General features: G+C 57.7%; 1 protein-coding gene across 4 annotated transcripts; it reads left to right on the top strand.

Annotated features, from left to right (window-relative positions):
- The first annotated feature begins 3,143 nt into the window (after positions 1-3,143).
- Positions 3,144-14,019, top strand: TNNT1 (troponin T1, slow skeletal type). Of its 4 annotated transcripts, none has more exons than XM_051990032.1 (14): positions 3,144-3,217; positions 5,344-5,387; positions 5,468-5,481; positions 5,766-5,792; positions 6,109-6,141; positions 6,802-6,823; positions 8,115-8,175; positions 8,521-8,637; positions 9,325-9,402; positions 9,866-9,979; positions 10,066-10,175; positions 11,195-11,285; positions 11,383-11,423; positions 13,808-14,019. In XM_051990032.1, exons 2-14 carry the CDS (start codon positions 5,356-5,358, stop codon positions 13,851-13,853), a joined length of 786 nt encoding a protein of 261 aa, XP_051845992.1. In that variant the 5' UTR covers positions 3,144-3,217; positions 5,344-5,355; the 3' UTR covers positions 13,854-14,019. The 4 variants fall into 4 exon arrangements, with proteins under 4 accessions (XP_051845992.1, XP_051845991.1, XP_051845994.1 ...); XM_051990031.1 differs by having other exon boundaries at positions 8,112-8,175; XM_051990034.1 differs by lacking the exon at positions 6,109-6,141.
- Positions 14,020-17,432: the final 3,413 nt, after the last annotated feature.

The raw sequence follows: 17,432 nt of genomic DNA, 5'->3' as shown, positions 1-17,432 counted from the left end.
CGGCGACTCCAAAGATGAAACGTGGAGAGCTTGTGGGCGCCAGACCCTGAGCTGATACGGACCCCAAAGTGGGGCCCTGGAGCCCAGGAGGGCTGGTAATCGGTACAGCACGGGGTGAGGCAAGTGCCCGGCGAGGGGCTGGGACAGAGGAGCCGGGAGCCTCCCAGTGAGCCAAGAGGAAGCCGTTCCTGGCAAGGCTGGGGGGGGCCCTCGCACGAAGGCGTGCTGAGGGGCGACTCAGGAGGGGAACCTGGGCCAGTCTGTGAAAGGCCGCGCGGGTCCCTGGGAGCCGCTGACAGAGATCACCCGGCCCTGTGCCCGCCGGGACGGCGGCTAAGCAGACACCGCTCTCCTGGCCCGAACTCTGTGATCCCGCTTTGGTTTTGGGGCAGAGCGAGCCCTGATCTGGTCCCAGCCCTGCGCCTCCTCCCCGGGGGCCGCCCCTGTAACGTGGGGGTCCCAGCCAGCCCCCCCCACGGGCCTTTCCGGCTCTGTCAGGAGTTTTATTTAGGCCCCAGCAAAGCCCGATGCAGCATCGGTTACGAGCTCTGGCCCCGAGGGAGGAGATCCGGGGCCTCGGCCAAGCCGGCCCGGGGCTGGCCCATCGGGGGCACGGGGGGCACGGCCGCGGGCTCGCGACCGTCCTGGCTCCGGCCGGCCCGCCGCCTCCTGCCAGGATGCCCTCCCCCACACACCTGTCGTCCCCATGTAGGGTCTGATGTCACCAGAGGGAAATTTTGATGGGAGACAAAGCAGGGGGAGGGACCAGGAGACAATGACAGGAACAAACAAGTGGATAGAGACGGAGAAATGGAGAAATAGAAAAACAAGGGGGAGATGGAGACAATAAAAAAGCCCAAACACATTCACGGTCTGGGACAAGCGGTTGAAGGAACTGGGAACGTTTAGCCTGGAGAGAACCAGACTGGGCGCAGGGGAGAGAGCTGCGTCCTGTGGCCAGCTGGCCGAAGAGGAATCGGCTCTCTTCCCTCCGGTCCCAGGAGAACTAAGCGCAATGGGTACATTAGGCTTGAGGCTAGGAAAACTGCAGAGAGCCAAAGTGGAGGAGGCCTCCGCCTGGACTTGGAGTAGAGACTGAAGCACGGATTGAGTCTAGGAGAGGAGTAATCACTGGTCAGGTGGGTGTTGGGCTGCAGGGTCACGGAGGGATCGTCCGACTTAAAAATCTGAGACAGAGCTAGAGAAAAGAGCAGATAGGGAGAAGGAGACCAAGAGAGAGGAGAGACCGAGAGAGAGAGAGAGAGAGAGAGACAGAGAGAGAGAGAGAGAGAGAGAGAGAGAGAGAGAGAGAGAGAGAGAGACACAGAGACAGAGAGAGAGAGAGAGACTGAGAGAGAGGAGAGAGAGAGAGAGAGAGAGAGACTGAGAGAGAGAGAGAGAGACACAGAGACAGAGAGAGAGAGAGACTGAGAGAGAGGAGAGAGAGAAGAGAGAGAGAGAGAGAGAGAGACTGAGAGAGAGAGAGAGAGACAGAGAGAGAGAGACTGAGAGAGAGAGAGAGAGAGAAGAGAGAGAGAGAGAGAGAGAGACAGAGAGAGAGAGAGAGAGAGAAAGGGAGAGAGACTGAGAGAGAGAGAGAGAGAGAGAGAGAGAGAGAGAGAGAGAGAGAGAGAGAGAGACCGAGAGAGAGAGAGAGAGAGAGAGAGAGAGAGAAGAGAGAGAGAGAGAGAGACTGAGAGAGAGAAGGAGAGACTGAGAGAGAGGAGAGACTGAGAGAGAGAAGGAGAGACCGAGAGAGAGAGAGAAGAGAGAGAGAGAGAGAGAGAGAGAGAGAGAGAGACTGAGAGAGAGAGAGAGAGAGAGAGAGAGAGAGAGAGAGAGAGAGAGAGAGAGAGAGAGAGAGAGAGAGAGCGAAGGAGAGACTGAGAGAGAGAAGGAGAGACTGAGAGAGAGAGGAGAGACAGAGAAGAGAGACAGAGAGAGAGAGAGAGACAGAGAGAGAGAGAGAGAGAGAGAGAGACTGAGAGAGAGGAGAGACCAAGAGAAAGAAGGAGAGACAGTGAGAGGGAGAGACAGAGAAGAGAGACAGAGAAAGAGAAGGAGAGATTGAGAGGAGAGACCGAGATAGAGAAAGAGACAGGGTCAGATGGCGGGTGAGACTAGAGGGACAGACCATAGAATCTTTGAAGCACTTCTTCGGTGCCAGGTCCTGGGCTGGTCCCCGGGGATGAAAAGGCAAGTCTTCCCTCCAGGAGCTCACAGGTTAATGGGTGAGAACGAACAGGTCACACAAGTGATGTCGTTTTGGGGGCGACCTCGGAATTGGGGAGGGGGCACGGGCGGGATTGAAGGTGGAGGGCAGCAGGGAGAGCGTTCCGGCATGGGGGACAAGCGGCCCCAAGGCAGGGGCTGGGAAAACCAAATGTCCTGCACAAGGAATAGCAAGGAGGTCGTCTCTTTGGATCATCCCGCGTGTGGAGGGGAGTAAAATGTAACACTGGAAAGGGGGGGTATGTGGGGGAAACTAAGGCTGGGAGCGGCTTTAAAAGTCAAATAGGATTATTTCCCTGTTGATCCTGAAGGTAATAAGGAGGCCCTGGCATGGGGTGGGGGTGGGGAGAGAATGAGAGACAGAGACAGAGAGATGAGAGACAGAGACAGAGAGACGAGAGACAGAGACAGAGAGATGAGAGACAGAGCTGCCCTTTAGAGACGTTACTTTGTTAGATGAGTAGAGGGTATATGGGAGTAGGGAAAGACCTGAGTCCAGGAAATGGGCCTACACAGAGGTAGGGGGTGTGGGCCAGGGTAAGGGAAAGGGGGGCTCTGGGAGTGGAGAAGGGAACTAAGAAAGGCAAGAGGAAGAGGAAGGAAGGAACAAGGGAGGGAGAAAAGAGGAAGGAGAGACAGAGACCGGGACCGATGGAGCCAGACTGAGAAATCCCGAGGCAGAAACACAATAAAAAAGATTCTTCGAGCAATAGAGGAGGGGGGAATGCCCCCTCCCCCTCCCCATCACACCGGGGACAGCCAACAAGAAGGCAGGAGGGTCCGGGCAGGGCCGAGGGGAGCCAGGAGTCAGCCGGGGTGAAGGGAGGAGGAGCCCGTGGCAGCCCTGCCTCAGAGACCCCGCATATCTTGGGAGGTTCCCCTCCCCCAGGCTGAGGCTATAAAGCACTGATTCTCTGTCCCTGACTCACAGCCACTGTCCCAGCTTCAAGCCAACCCCTGCTCTTTACTGAAGCCTCAGCCCCAGGTAATGGAGCCTTCCCCTCCTCGAGCCAGTGCTGGGCCCCTTCCCCAAGTCCCAGAGCCGGTGCTGGGCCCCTTCCCCAAACCTCGAGCCGGTGCTGGGCCCCTTCCCCAAACCCCGAGCCGGTGCTGGGCCCCTTCCCCAAGCCCCGAGCCGGTGCTGGGCCCCTTCCCCAAACCTCGAGCCGGTGCTGGGCCCCTTCCCCAAGTCCCCGAGCCGGTGCTGGGCCCCTTCCCCAAGTCCCAGAGCCGGTGCTGGGCCCCTTCCCCAAGTCCCAGAGCCGGTGCTGGGCCCCTTCCCCAAGTCCCCGAGCCGGTGCTGGGCCCCTTCCCCAAGTCCCAGAGCCGGTGCTGGCCCCTTCCCCAAGTCCCAGAGCCGGTGCTGGCCCCTTCCCCAAGTCCCAGAGCCGGTGCTGGGCCCCTTCCCCAAGTCCCAGAGCCGGTGCTGGGCCCCTTCCCCAAGCCCCGAGCTGGGACATCTTGCAGAGAGAGAGAAAGGGAGACGGGGAGCAAAGAGGGAGACGCCCTTGGGAAAAGGCAGAGGGTGGCAGGGCCAGGCTCTGCTCAGGGACATGTGCTAATGGTTAGAGCTGCCCCAGAGGGAAGGGGGTCCCGGAACCAGTGAGCTCCGCGTGCCGGGCCAGCTCCAGGTCAAATAACCGCTGGAAATAGTCCCTTTGTATTCTTCATTCCTGTAGGAACAGGTTGCAGAGACTGGTCTCTGGTCCTTCCAGCTCTGAGATTCAGAGGATGGGAGACAGAAAAAGAGAGACATGGGGAGATAGAGATAGCAGAGGAGGGAGGAGCTCGAGGGATAGAGACAGAGACAAGGGGAGATGGACACAGGGAGAGAGACAGAGAGAAGGGCAGAGACAAGGGAGATGGACACAGGGAGAGAGACAGAGAGAAGGGCAGAGACAAGGGAGATGGACACAGGGAGAGAGACAGAGAGAAGGGCAGAGACAAGGGGAGAGAGACAGAGAGGAGGCAGAGACAGAGAGAGGGCAGAGACAAGGGAGATGGACACAGGGAGAGAGACATAGAGAAGGGCAGAGACAAGGGGAGAGAGAAAGACAGGGGGCAGAGACAGAGAGAGGGCAGAGACAAGGGGAGAGAGACAGAGAGAAGGGCAGAGACAAGGGAGATGGACACAGGGAGAGAGACAGAAGGGCAGAGACAAGGGGAGAGAGACAGAGAGGGGGCAGAGACAGAGAGGCAAACAGTGAGAGAGACATGGGGAGATAAGGGGGAGAGAGAAGCTTGAAGGACAGACACACAGATACAGGGACAGAGACAGAGAGACAGACATGGAATAAAGAGAGATAGGCATGGACAGAGACAGATGAGTAGACAGTCACAGACAGAGATGGACAGAGACAGACAAATAGAGACAGAAAAAGGCAAAGGGGCAGTGAGAGAGACAATGATGCGGTCAGAATTGCAGACCGCCCCAAACAGGGGCAGATATAGACGCAAACAGTGGGAGACGGGATTAGAGGAGCCCCGCTTTCCAGTGAGAGTGGGGGGCTGCGTACAGGTTGAGAGGAAACCTACTGAGCTGTCAAAATCCGAGAGAATGGGCGAGGGTGAGGAGGGTGGGGAGGGGGAATAAGACTCATTGCCAGGAACTTTCTTTTCTACTATTATTGACTTAACGATGACCTTGGAAAATTCCATTCCCTCCGTAGGACTCAGTTTCCCTATCTGTAAGGCTCCAGGAGGGAAGCCCAAACGTCAGCTTCTAAGAATACGAGACTGGGGTGGGTTGGGGATGGTCCGAGAGAAGGCCTAAGGTCAGGGGCTTGGTGAGAGGAGACAAGGGCAGTCGTGAGTCAGGGCCTGGGGTAACTCTATCCTTATTCGGCCACATCCTGGCCTTGGCCCTGGCCCGAGACCCCCAGAAATAGCTTCTGACTGGATGGGAGCGGGAGCGGGGGCGGCTATTGTTTGTCCAGGAATGCCCAGGGCTAATCTCCCCGATCGGGTTCCTTCCCATCCCCCAGTGTCCCGAGACCAGAAGACAGGTGGTGGGGCTGGTGGGGGAAGGGCCCCGATCCTGCCCCCTCCCCCCCCACTCCATCCCTTCAGTGGCCGCACACTAACCCTAACCCCTCCACCATCTTTCCCCAGGTTCCTCCGACAATGTCAGACACCGAGGAGCAGGATTATGAGGAGTAAGTATTGGGGGGGGTGGGGAGAGGGCGCACCTTGATGTCTGATCTGACTTCTTCCTCTCTCCTGTCCCAATCTATAGGGAACAGCAGGAAGGTGAGTGCAGGGCCCTGGGATGGGGAGGGAAAGGAGGACCAGGACTCCTGGGTCCTGAGGGGGTGGGCTCTGGGGTTCGGCCCCCCGGGGCCGTGCTCTGTCCTGAACTCGAGAAGAGCCACGAAGGCCGCCCAGGCGCCCGCGGACTTGGGAGCAGGGAGAGGAGGCGGCGGCTTTAACTCTTTCAGCACCACGGCGCTGTCCACCGCCCCTCCCAAAGACAACCTTTTTTTTTTTTTTTTTTTCTTTTTTCTCCCTCCATGCGGTGGGTTCCCTGACCTCAGAGGAGGAGGCCGCGGAGGAGGAGGAAGGTGAGTTCTACGGAAGGGTGACAGAGGGGTGCTCGGATCTCTGAATCTGGGACGGCGGCTTCCGGGTTCTTACGGCTGGGTGACCGCTAATGCCTGAAAGGCGCTTAGAGATCCTTGGGTCCCCCTGGGGCTGGGGGGGGAGGGTGATAGCCCAGAGAGGGCAAGGGGGCTGCCAGTGGCATTATGGGGGGGACTCTCCACCTGGCGCCAGATTCTGCCCTTTAACAGCCTCTCCTCTTTCTCCCCTCCCCCTGCGCTGCTGGCGGGACCCTCCCCCTCCCCCAATTCCTCGCTTCTCCCTCTCCCCCCACCCCAGCCCCTGAGGAGTCCGAGCCGGTTGCAGAGCGAGGTATGGTGGTCGCTTCGCTTCCGTCTCCGGGAACCCGGGCAGGGGGGAAAATCCCATCCAGGCCGCGGCCCTTCACTCGCCCCCTGGGTGTTCTCTAAGCAATATCGAGCCCCCTTCAAGGGGCCGCACCCACTCCTCCCTTTCCCACACCTGCCTTCTTTCCTTGATATACATTCAAAGGTTTGGGGTTGGGAGGGAGGGGGTTGGGGTCCCTAAGAAAGCTGGGGGTCGGGAGGTCCTGGATGCCTGAAGTTGGCGAGTGGCAGCGGTGGGAACTGGGAGATCCCTAATGGGGGACCTGGGTCCCTCAGGGGGTGGGAGAGGAGTGCTACAGGGGCAGGTCCAATGGGTCCTTGAGGAAGGATTTGCTGAGGGGGGATATCTGGGTCCCTGAGCGGGAAGGGACCGGGAGCCGGGAAACAGGGATCCCTGGAGGGATGGGGAACACTCCCCAACAAATTGTGAATGTATATGGTCGCTGTGTGATCCCAGCTCTGCGCCCCCTACCCATTGTACCCTCCTCCCCGAGGGCAAGAGGAATCGGTGCCCAGACCCAGACCTTCCCAATCCTCCCGAGCCTAGGATCAAGCGAGGTATTAGTCTCCCAACCACTTTCCCCTCTCTAATTATCTCTCTCTGTCTTCAACTCCCTCCTTACAGAAGAGGAGCGCCCCAAACCCAGGTGAGTGCCTGTCCTAACTGGACTGCGCCCAGCGGGCAATCCCAAACCACAGGGAACGTGACTAATCCTCTCCCATTTCACAGATGGGGGTGGGGGCTCAGAAAGAGAGAAATGCTCTTTGCTCAAGGTCACACAAGCTTTTTCCCTTCTGATTTCTTTTTTCTTTCTTTCTTTCTTTCTTTCTTTCTTTCTTTCTTTCTTTCTTTCTTTCTTTCTTTCTTTCTTTCTTTCTTTCTTTCTTTCTTTCTTTTCCTTCTTTCTTTCTTTCTTTCTTTCTTTCTTTCTTTCTCTTTCTTCCTTCCTTCCTTCCTTTCCTTTCTTCCTTTCTTCCTTCCTTCCTTTTCCTTTCTTCCTTCCTTCCTTTTCCTTTCTTCCTTCCTTCCTTTTCCTTTCTTCCTTCCTTCCTTCTTCCTTCCTTCCTCCTTCCTTCCTTCCTTCCTTCCTTCTTTCTTTCTTTCTCTCTCTTTTTTTCTTCTTTCTTTCTTTCTTTCTTTTTTCTTTCTTTCTTCTTTCTTTCTTTCTTTCTTTCTTTCTCTTTCTTCCTTCCTTCTTTCTTTCTTCCTTTCTTCCTTCCTTCCTTTTCCTTTCTTCCTTCCTTCCTTTTCCTTTCTTCCTTCCTTTTCCTTTCTTCCTTCCTTCCTTCCTTCCTTCCTTCCTTCCTTCCTTCCTTCCTTCCTTCTTTCTTTCTTTCTTTCTCTCTCTCTTTTTTTCTTCTTTCTTTCTTTCTTTCTTTCTTTCTTTCTTTCTTTCTTTCTTTCTTTCTTTCTTTCTTTCTTTCTTTCTTTCTTTCTTTCTTTCTTTCTTTCTTTCTAGGTTTAGTGACTTGTCTGGTAGATTATAGAACTAGGAAAAGTCCAAGTGTGTCTAAGGTCAGATTGGAGCTCAGGACCTTCTGATTCCTCTAAGACCAGTGCTCTATCCACTGCACCACCTAGCTGCCCTCACGCAGGAAGTCTTGACCAAAATGGTACAGGAAGGGAGTTTAGGAAATGTTTGCTGAGTCTTTGCATTATAGATAGAAGGAAAACGAGACTCACCAGGAATGGGGACTTGGTCAAGCCTACGAGTGAAATCCGCCATTCTGTGCTTCCCCAAATGGTCTCAAGGGGACGTGTGAGCGGCGCTCAGGGGCCCACCCTCCCGAAGACATTCCCGCAGCCTTTGGAAGATTCCCTTTGCTCTCTTATTGTCCAAGATTTGGGGGAAGAGAGAAGAGGGGAAAAGGAGATCCTGGCCCTGATTGTGAGTTGTTCACTAGTCCAACCTCTGTTTGTCTTCCCTGCCCCAGCAGGCCCATGGTGCCTCCACTGATCCCACCAAAGATCCCCGAGGGAGAGAGAGTCGATTTCGATGTGAGTGGAGGGAGGAGACTGGGCACTGGGGCTTTCCGGGTGCGGGGCTGGAGCTTCTGGCTTTAAGTCTAAGAGGGAGCTTCTTGCCTGCTCGTTGGCTGGTGGGAGGGGTCTCGAGCAGGTGCTGCTCAGCACCAGCCCTTTCACCCCACAGGGCCGCCTCCTGAAGCCCTAAACTGGGAAATGTGGGCCCCGAGCCTGGTCTCCCGAAGGCCACCCGACCCGGGACATTCGAAGTCTCCATGTGGCTACAAGGCTGCAGCAGGGAAGCCTGGGAGCTAGTGCTACAAGACCTGCCTTAATGATCTCTGAAACAAGTTCCCCATGCCCCAAATGTCACCCTAGGACATCCACCGAAAACGCATGGAGAAGGACCTGCTGGAGCTGCAGACCCTGATCGATGTGCACTTTGAGCAGAGGAAGAAGGAGGAGGAGGAGCTCGTGGGGCTGAAGGACAGGATTGTGAGTGTTGCGGAGCCAAGGCATCCCCCTCCCCCAACTGTGGGCCCCTGACACTGGCCTCCGGGACAGGTACAGGGACTTCCCCAAGCTCCCACAAGGCCAAGAGTCTCCTCCCAGGCAACCTTCCAGGGCTGCGATTCGGGGTCGGAATCAGCCTCGTGTTTGAGAGACCACAAGGTCACCGATGGAGATCTCGTAGCCCTTGGGACCTCACGCTTCCATTTTACTCATGAGGAAACTGAGCCCCAGCGAGGGCGTCCCTAAAGCCCCATGAATGCCTTTCCTTACTTTGGAGGCACCCCGGCGGCTTAGGCCAGAGCTGCTTAAACTTTCCCCGCCCAGGAAATGACAGCTACACAAATCCAACATTTACCAATAATAAATCGTAAAGAAACGGTGGAACAATTCTTCGGTGCTGTGGGTTGTTTTGTCAGGATTCAGTGAGATAATAGCTGTGAAGGTTCTTTGCAAGCCTACTCTAGAAGCCTTGCGGTAATGTTATTGTTATTAGGAGGAGGGGACTTGAGACCCCAAGAGACTGAGGAAGGGCCGTTCCTCAGATCACGCGAATCAGGGCTTTGGTTTCCTTACTTTCTGACTTTTCCCAGGAGTTGCTGGTGCCACAGGGAGAGGGGGTGCAGGGGAGGATGGGGGGCAATCCTCTCCTCTCCCTCGCCTCTCCCTCAGGAACGCCGGAGAGCAGAGAGAGCGGAGCAGCAGCGAGTCCGGACAGAGAAAGAGAGGGAGCGACAAGCCAAGCTGGCGGTGGGCCCCCTTCCCTTCCCCTGCACCCCCTGAGCCTTCTGGGGCTCCTTGTTTTCTGCTGGCCCTGGTCCCCCCTGAGCCCCGGCTCCTCATCTCTAAAGCTAGATGCTCCCTAAGGGTCCTTGAGCTCTGACTTTGCCCAGGAAAAAGGTTAGTGAAGCAGCCGCTTGCGGGCTCCCATGAGCCTCTCCGGGTCTGCTTCTTCGGGAATGAATGAGTGAGAGAGAAGGTGCTTCCCCGGCCCAGCAAGGCACTGAGGACACTGTACCGAACCTCTGCCCTGCCCGTCCCCAGGAGCTTACACCCTAGCAAAGGAGCCGGCCCTGGAGGAGGGTGCAGAGGCGCAAAGCCCCGGCGACACCAGAGGGTGGGGGCGGCCTTTGGAAGGACCCGAGACAGCTTCCCCCCCCCCCCCAACGAGCTGCTTCCATCTTTCTGCACCCTTCCTCTCCCCGCCCCCCAGGAGGAAAAAATGAGGAAGGAGGAGGAAGAGGCGAAGAAAAGGGCTGAGGATGATGCCAAAAAAAAGAAGGTCCTGTCCAACATGGGCGCCCACTTTGGGGGCTACCTGGTCAAGGTAACGTTGGCGGGGCCTCTGAGGAGGAGGGGGCTCGGGGTGGGGGTCGGGCTGGGGGGGCTTCATCTATCCCCCCTCCCCGCCAGGCCGAGCAAAAGCGGGGGAAACGCCAGACTGGGAGAGAGATGAAACAGAGGATTCTGTCTGAGCGGAAGAAACCCTTGAACATCGATCACATGGGGGAGGAGCAGCTCAGGTGGGAGTACAAGTGGAGGGGAGGAGGGAGAGAAAAATGGAGGAGGGGGAGGAGGGAGAGAAAAAATGGAGGGGGGGGAGAAAAACTGAGAGAAACTCGCAGAGCAGAGGTAACTACACCCGTACGGAAGTTCGGAGACAGAAACAGGACGAAGAGGGAAACAAAAGAACATGGAAACTTGGAGAAATGGATGATGGGACGAAAGGAGGGTTTAGAGGCAGAAAAGGGAATCGCGGGGCGGGGGCCACGGAGACCCGGCACTTGCCGAGCTCTAATCAGGAACCCGTCCGGGCCGGGGAGGGAGTGCGAAGAATAAAAGGGGAGCCCAGAGGCGGCTCCCCGGCAGGCAGAGGCGGCTCGCGGCCAGCAGGGGGCGCGCGCGGCCCGCCGGCGACACGACCGTCACGCAGAGCCGCAGCTGTGGATGGGAGTCCGGGGTCTCAGCGTCGGACTCGGCGCCCAGGAGCGCGCCCTTCGGTCCTGGAGGCCCCGGGGGCTGGAGAGGGACTGGCGCGGGCGCATCCCCGCCCCCAGGGGAGGCCGGCCCAGGGAGGCGGCCTGGAAGAGCGGCCGCGGGGCGATAAGGGCAGGGAAGAGGGGCGGGGCAGGGACCGAGGGGGACCGAGGGGAGGGGGGTCAGCGCGGGAGAGAGACAGACCGGGCAGGGAGGAGGGCGGGGCGGGAGCAGGGACGGGCGCCGCGCGGGGCCGGCAGGGACCCCAGCGGGGACCGAGGGGAGGAGGTCAGCGCGGGAGCGGAGAGAGACCGACGGGGCAGGGAGGAGGGCGGGGCCGGCAGGGACCCCGGGGGGGGGGGGCGAGGGGAGGAGGTCAGCGCGGGAGCGGAGAGAGACCGACGGGGCAGAGAGGAGGGCGGGGCCGGGCAGGGACCCGAGGGGGACCGAGAGGAGGAGGGTCAGCGCGGGAGCGGAGAGAGACAGCCGGGGCAGGGAGGAGGGCGGGGCGGGAGCAGGGACGGGCGCCGCGGGGTGGGGCCCATGGTCTCCGCCCCCGTCGCAGGGAGAAGGCCCGGGAGCTGTCCGACTGGATTCACCAGCTGGAGTCGGAGAAATTTGACCTGACCGAGAAGCTAAAGCAGCAGAAGTATGAGGTGAGCCGGGGCGGGGCGGGGGGGGTCTGAGGGAGGGGGGACCTGAGGGAGGGGCCCCCATCTCCCATCCCTCTGATCCGTCCTTCTCCACCCCCAGATCAACGTTCTCTACAACCGGATCAGCCATGCCCAGAAGTTGTAAGTGGGTCTCAGCCCCGCCCCCGTTCTTCCGACGCCCCCCTCCCGCAGCTCTCCTGCCGTTTCTCTCCCCGTGTCTCCGCCTCCCTCTCCGGGGGGTCCCCTGGGCTTCGCTTTCCCTCCTTGTGTCTGTAGCTCTGTGTGTGTGTCTTCCCTCCCCTCCTCTTCCTCAAGCAGTGAGCTTCATTTAATGGTGATCAGGATTTCCGGCTCATTACTAAAAGGATGGGAATGGAGCTCTAGAAAAGGAGGCTGTGGTCTCAGAGAACCCCGGGGCACTCGTTTCCCTCTTGGACGGGACCAATCCCGGCAGATCGGGACCGGGCTGCAGAGGGCGCTGCCTTTGGGGCCGGGGGAGGGACCAGATTCAGAGGCAGTCAGTGGCCCCGGGCCCCTCGGAAGCAGGCTCCTGGGGGGTGAGCCCCCATGTGCCGCCTCCGGGGGATGACCTTTCCCCCAGTCACGGGACAAAGGGCAGGATGGCATCCTTGGGGCTGCCAAGTGGAGCTGCCGCCGCGTGTGACCAGGCCCGGGTCCGGGGCAGAATCTATGGGATGGAAGTCTAGGGGAAAGCCCGGCTTACCCTTTGGCCCCTGGCGGGGGTCAGGGCTCCCAGACGCCAGGTTGGAAGGGGCCACTGAGTCCCAGAGGGTGGTTTTACACCCCAGGAAAGGTCTCCAAAGAGGGAAGGTACTTGCTTAAGGCCACAGGGAAGCCCTCAGGGGCCTGGCTGAGGGGGCGGAGACTGCGGCCTTGAGCGGACTCACATGCAGCTGGATGGCCAAGCCGGAGGCCGATCCCTCAGGGCGTCCAGGCTGCGGCAGCCATGGAGACTGGGTCACACCTACCCGGCCTTTGGGCCTTGGGCAGGGCCCTGGGGCCCCGAGCTGCTCCCCAACATCCAGGCCTCTAGCCAGAGCGTCCTGTGGTCATGTACAAGTGATGGTCAGTGAGGGAAAAATGTCTGGTCCCCACACCCCCTCACACTTAACGGCTGGGCGACTTTGGGCCGCCCCACTCTGGGCGCCAGCTTCTTCCACTGAGTAAGTGAGGAGGCTCCAAGGCTCTGCTGGCTGGGAGCCGGGGAACGCCGGTGTCCAATGAGCTGGAGGGAAGACCACCCCGGGGACCATAGAGAAGTGGGCAGTGGGTGGCAGTGGGCCACAGCCCGAGGCTTCAACACCAAAGTTGGTGGGAAGGATGACACCATAGAGACAACTGGGGGAGAAGAAAGTGGGGGGAGCAAGGGCTGGTCACGTGGCCTGCTGGTACCCAAGGCCCCTGGGGGGCTGGACACATGACCTGCTGGTATGGGTAGGGCATAGAGCAGGCTCCAAATGCATCCTCTGTGAGGAAGTGTAGGAGACCGTGAGATCACTCATTCGCTGCAGTATCTAAGTCAATAATTGATGCTTAGGGTAAAAAAAATTAAAACTTTTGCAAATACATTTTAGGGGACGCATGGATAGATAATCATGAATCCAAGAAAGATCTGAGGGTGTTAGTGGACTGCAAGTTCAGCATGAGGTAACAGTGTAGTGTGGAGGACAAAAAGGAAACTCAGTAGGGACACATTAAGAGACACGAGCCCAGAAGCAGGGAAGGAGCTAGAACTCTAGCTCCATGAGAAAAGCGTCCTGGCCAGAAGGGGGCCGAGGGCATCGGGCCCAAGCCTCTCTTGGATGGCCTGCTGAGTTCTGGGCAGTGAGGGCTAGTATAGACACAGGCCGGGGGCAGCTGACTCCCTTTCTTCCCCCTCTTGTCTCTCTCCCCTCCCTCTGCCTGGATCTCTCCCCCCTTTTTCTCTCTCTCCATTGTCCTCTCCTCCCCTTTTTCTGTTTCTCTCCCTCTGTCTCTTTCTCTCCCACCCCAATCTGTCTCTGTGTTTCTGTCTCAGGCCGAGCATGTCTTCTCAGTACCCCCTAGCATCTTGTCGCCTCAAGCGTGTCTCTCCCTAAGACTCAGTCTCCATGGTTCTGGGTCCCTCCGCACTTCAATTTGTCCTTCCCCTCCCTCCGTACCGCATGCTATACACCCGCCTAGATCCTCCCCTTCCCTTGCTCGAGAGCAGGACTCTGACACTTCCAAGTCCACTGCCCGTGACAGTGATGAGAAACAGCCCCCCCCAGGCCGTGGCACACTAGAGAGCCGGCTCATGCTGATCCAATAAACCCCACAAATATCAGCTGCCTGTCCTTGAGCCCCCATGGACAGCAAGTCTGGTGGTTGTGAGCCTGTGCTTGCGGAGCTGGGAAGTGGGCTTCCTGGGACCCCATCCAGCCCCGGTTCTGACTCCCATCCAGCCCCGGTTCTGACTCCCATCCAGCCCCCGTTCTGACTCCCATCCAGCCCCGGTTCTGACTCCCATCCTTCTCCCTGAGCAGTAGGAAGGGGGCCGGCAAGGGTCGTGTTGGCGGACGCTGGAAGTGAGCCTTCCATCCAAGGAGAGGCCTGGAGAGAGGATCACAGTGACCCTTCCCATCTGGTCCCGAGATGCCCCCTCTCCTCTGACCCTGCAGGCAGCCGCCCTCGTACCCACCTTCAGCTTCTTGCCTGCTCTTCTTGAATAAACACACTCCTGGGTAGTCTGCCAAAAGTCGATCTTTGGTTCTTCTGGAAGGAAGGAGGATCCCACATGATTCCTTTCTTAGGACCAGGCCAGTCCTGTCCCCAAGACTGGGATCCTGGTGACAAGAGGGCCCTGACCGAGTGCTGCCTTCAGTGGAATGCATAGCGGCTTTGGAGTTGCTGCCCTCAGAGAGCGTACATCCGGTGGGGGGGGTGGGAGGGGGACATGTATGTAAGAATATGAAAACTGTAGCATTAGCACTGGCCCACCCACCTCAGGGCTGCTGCCCTCACTAGGTCTTTAAGAAGTCAGCAACAGCATAAGCGTCCATGTGCCAAGCACTGGGCTAAGCTGTCTTATTTTGGGCTCTCATCGGCCCCTCGCCCAGACTGCCAGGGAAAGCCACTTAAAGAGCTGAGTTTTGGTCCACATTTAAGCTCTTCCCCAAAAGGAATAGCGAAGAAAGCGATGGGCACTAGAGATAGGGCAGCTGTTTCCCCTCCATACAAAAGAACAGCTTCGATACAAAAGGCTGGAGTTCACTCTGACAAAGGGTCAGGAGATGAATGAGCAACCTTTATCTCCCTGGAGTTGGGCCAGCCAGTCTGGGTTGGCCCTCCAGGTTGTCCCCCCAGTCCAGATTGTCCCTCTGGATTGTCCTCCCAGTCCGGGTGCCCTCCGAGTTGTCCCCCTGGTCCGGGTTTTCCCCTCAGCCCAGGTTGGCCCTCCGAGTTGCCCCCCCCCCCCCAGGCTGGCCCTCCAGGTTATCAGTGTTCTCAGAAAAGGTTGTGGCTACAGAAGGCAGCTGTCACTGCCGGTCTGCTCTCCAGGAGTGGGGCAGAGCTTCCCCACCAGGTCGGCTCCTAAGGCTGAAGATGATCCTCTCAGTCCGTCAGTCCCCTATTCCGGGGGACAGAAAGCTCAGCAGAACAGACAGCTGTGAGCCTGAAGCCACGGTCCAGGGCTGCGGCAATGCTCATGTGTGCCTCATGCATGAGCAGCTGCTGGGGAGAGGGGAGAGATGCGTGGAAGTCCCTTCTCCTTTTAAAGCCCACAAATGGGCTGCTCTTCCTTGCTCAGGGGTCGCCTTGGGCTAGAACCCAAAGGGACTTGGTGGCGGCTGTCCAGGGTCCTGAAGACTCGGGAGCTCCGCTCACCTTCACAGGGTGGCCCCGGAGGTACTGCATGTATGCCCAAGGAATGCCCGCTAATTGGGGGCAGGAGGGGAGTAAAAGCGGGGAGAAATCAGACAGTATTTCTCATCGAACGTGTCAGGGGATTGGATACCGTGTGCCAGGAAGTGTGCTAACCACCGGTGATACAGATCCCCAAGCAAAGCCTGCCCTCAAGGAGCTGACATCCTAGTGAGGGGGGACACTTAGACGAGGTCGAGGCAGCCGGGGTGCTGTAGGTGGCAAAGGGTTCCCGCGGCCGGGAAAACCTGAATGCCCGTGGGACCACAGACTAGCTGCGTGACCCTGGACAGGACACTGCACCTCTGACTTACCTCATCTGGAGGACTGTGGGATAAAGTGAGAGACTCTTCTCAAAACGTGTTGTGACCAAATCTTTTAGCACTAGACAAAAGCTGCTCTGATGATGAAAAAGAATGGGATGAGGAGAGGACCACGGGTATAGACTGAGCCACTCCATCCAGAAACAAAGGCAGCATCGAGTTGTCTGGGGTTTGTGACTGGAATGGAAACGATACGTGCTCAGCTCAAAGCAGTTGATGAGGTTGTGGTGCAGGGAGTGAAGCGGAGCTGAGTTAGGAAGGAAATGGGGGCGAGAAAGACAGAGGGGAACGGACAGACACACTGAAGACAGCCAGAGCCCGAGGGCCAGACGCAACGAAGGAGGGAAGGCAGCACACGAGCATTTAGACTGTGCAGAGAATTATGTGAAAAGAGTCAGCAGCGAGGAAGGGCCAGGTTGAGAAGACCTAATGTCAAAGAGAATTTCTACCCGCCCCCAGGGGTAATAGGGAGCCACTGGAGTTTACTGAGTATGGAAGTGATGTGGTCCAAACCTTACTTTAAGGAAACTCCTCTGGTAGTTTCCTGGGGAGGGAGGGCGGATTGGATTGGGGAGAGGAGAGGCAGAGAAACCACTGAGAAGCCCTAATCATTTCCCAGGCTCCGGGCACCGTGCTAAGCCCTGGGAGCCAATCCCTACCCTCAAGGAGCTCTAAAGGGGCAGACGACAAGCAAACCACTAGGTTGGTAAAGGCTTTGTGGAGTGTTTTCCAGGGTTCCTTTTTCTGCCAAGGCTCATCTGCATGTTTGTAGCATCATTCTTGGGCCATACAGACTCACTGACTTTATGGAGGTTGCTGTCCCTTGCTTTCAGCTCAGACCTAATGGTTCTATCTTTCTATCGCCCTGGGCCGGCCAGCTCCTCCCCCTCCCCCCCAGAAGATGGGATTCTATTTGGGACTAGAAGGAAGAAGGCGGGGTGGAGAGTATTCCAGCTATGAGGGGCAGCCAGAGAGAATGCCTGCAGCCAGGAGGGGGAGGGTCATGGGACAGCCCAGGCTGGAGTCCCCGGATGGAGTGTGGGGCAGTAAGGTTCGAAGCTAGAAAGGCAGAGGGGGAAGAAGCCTGAAGTTCAGAGAGAGCTTATTATTTGAACCTGAAGGGGAGGGTTGAAACACAGGAGGTTATTGAGCAAGGGAGGTGACAACACTTTAGGAAATCCCTTTGGTGGCTGAATGGAGGATGGAATGGGGAGAGACTGGAGGCGGGCAAGACCCTCCTCCCCGGCGGATGAGGGGGATGGAAGGAGTGGACAGAAGTTTGGGATGAAGCATGTTTTTGGAACCAGAATTCCAGAGGGCCCAGTGCAAGGCTGGGGAGAGTCCGCTTGGAACTTTGGGATGGCAATAAAGAATCAGGTGCTGGAGGAAAAGGAACGGGATTGGATGATGACCTACTGGGACCTGTAAGGTGTGAAAGGGTGGGAGAACATCCTTGCCACTCCTTTTCGAGTCTGGAAATCAAGGTGGAGCCAAGGAAGTATGAGACGGGAGGCACAGGGACAGACGGTGCCATTGGAAGACTACTGCAATAATCCGTGTGAGAGATGTGGAGGGCTGAACTAATGTCCAGGATCAACTGTAAAATCCGGGGTCCTTCGCATCCTGGCCCCTCCCTCCTTTCTGGTTCTTACACTCGACTCTCTTGCCACGCTGGCCTTCTGGATGCTCCTTGCACAGACCTCCTCTAAGACTCAGCTCTCCTCTCTCCCTTTTCTTCCTCCTTTTTTCTTTTAGGAATAAGGCAGTTTCTCAGTCAGCCCCTGGGTGGATCCTAGTGTGGGGAGCTGCCACCTGTCTGGCACGTCTGTCCTCTGTCTCCATCCTGGTCCTTCTCCAGCATCTCGAGGCTGCCGGGACCCTCTGGGGATGCTTCGTGACTGGGAATGGACCCCTCAGAGGCGTG

This window comes from Antechinus flavipes, chromosome 3 (assembly GCF_016432865.1).
Source record: "Antechinus flavipes isolate AdamAnt ecotype Samford, QLD, Australia chromosome 3, AdamAnt_v2, whole genome shotgun sequence".
NCBI classification, from domain to species: domain Eukaryota; kingdom Metazoa; phylum Chordata; class Mammalia; order Dasyuromorphia; family Dasyuridae; genus Antechinus; species Antechinus flavipes.
The sequence above is the reverse complement of the archived record's forward strand: the minus strand, read 5'-3'. Positions and strand labels throughout refer to the sequence as shown.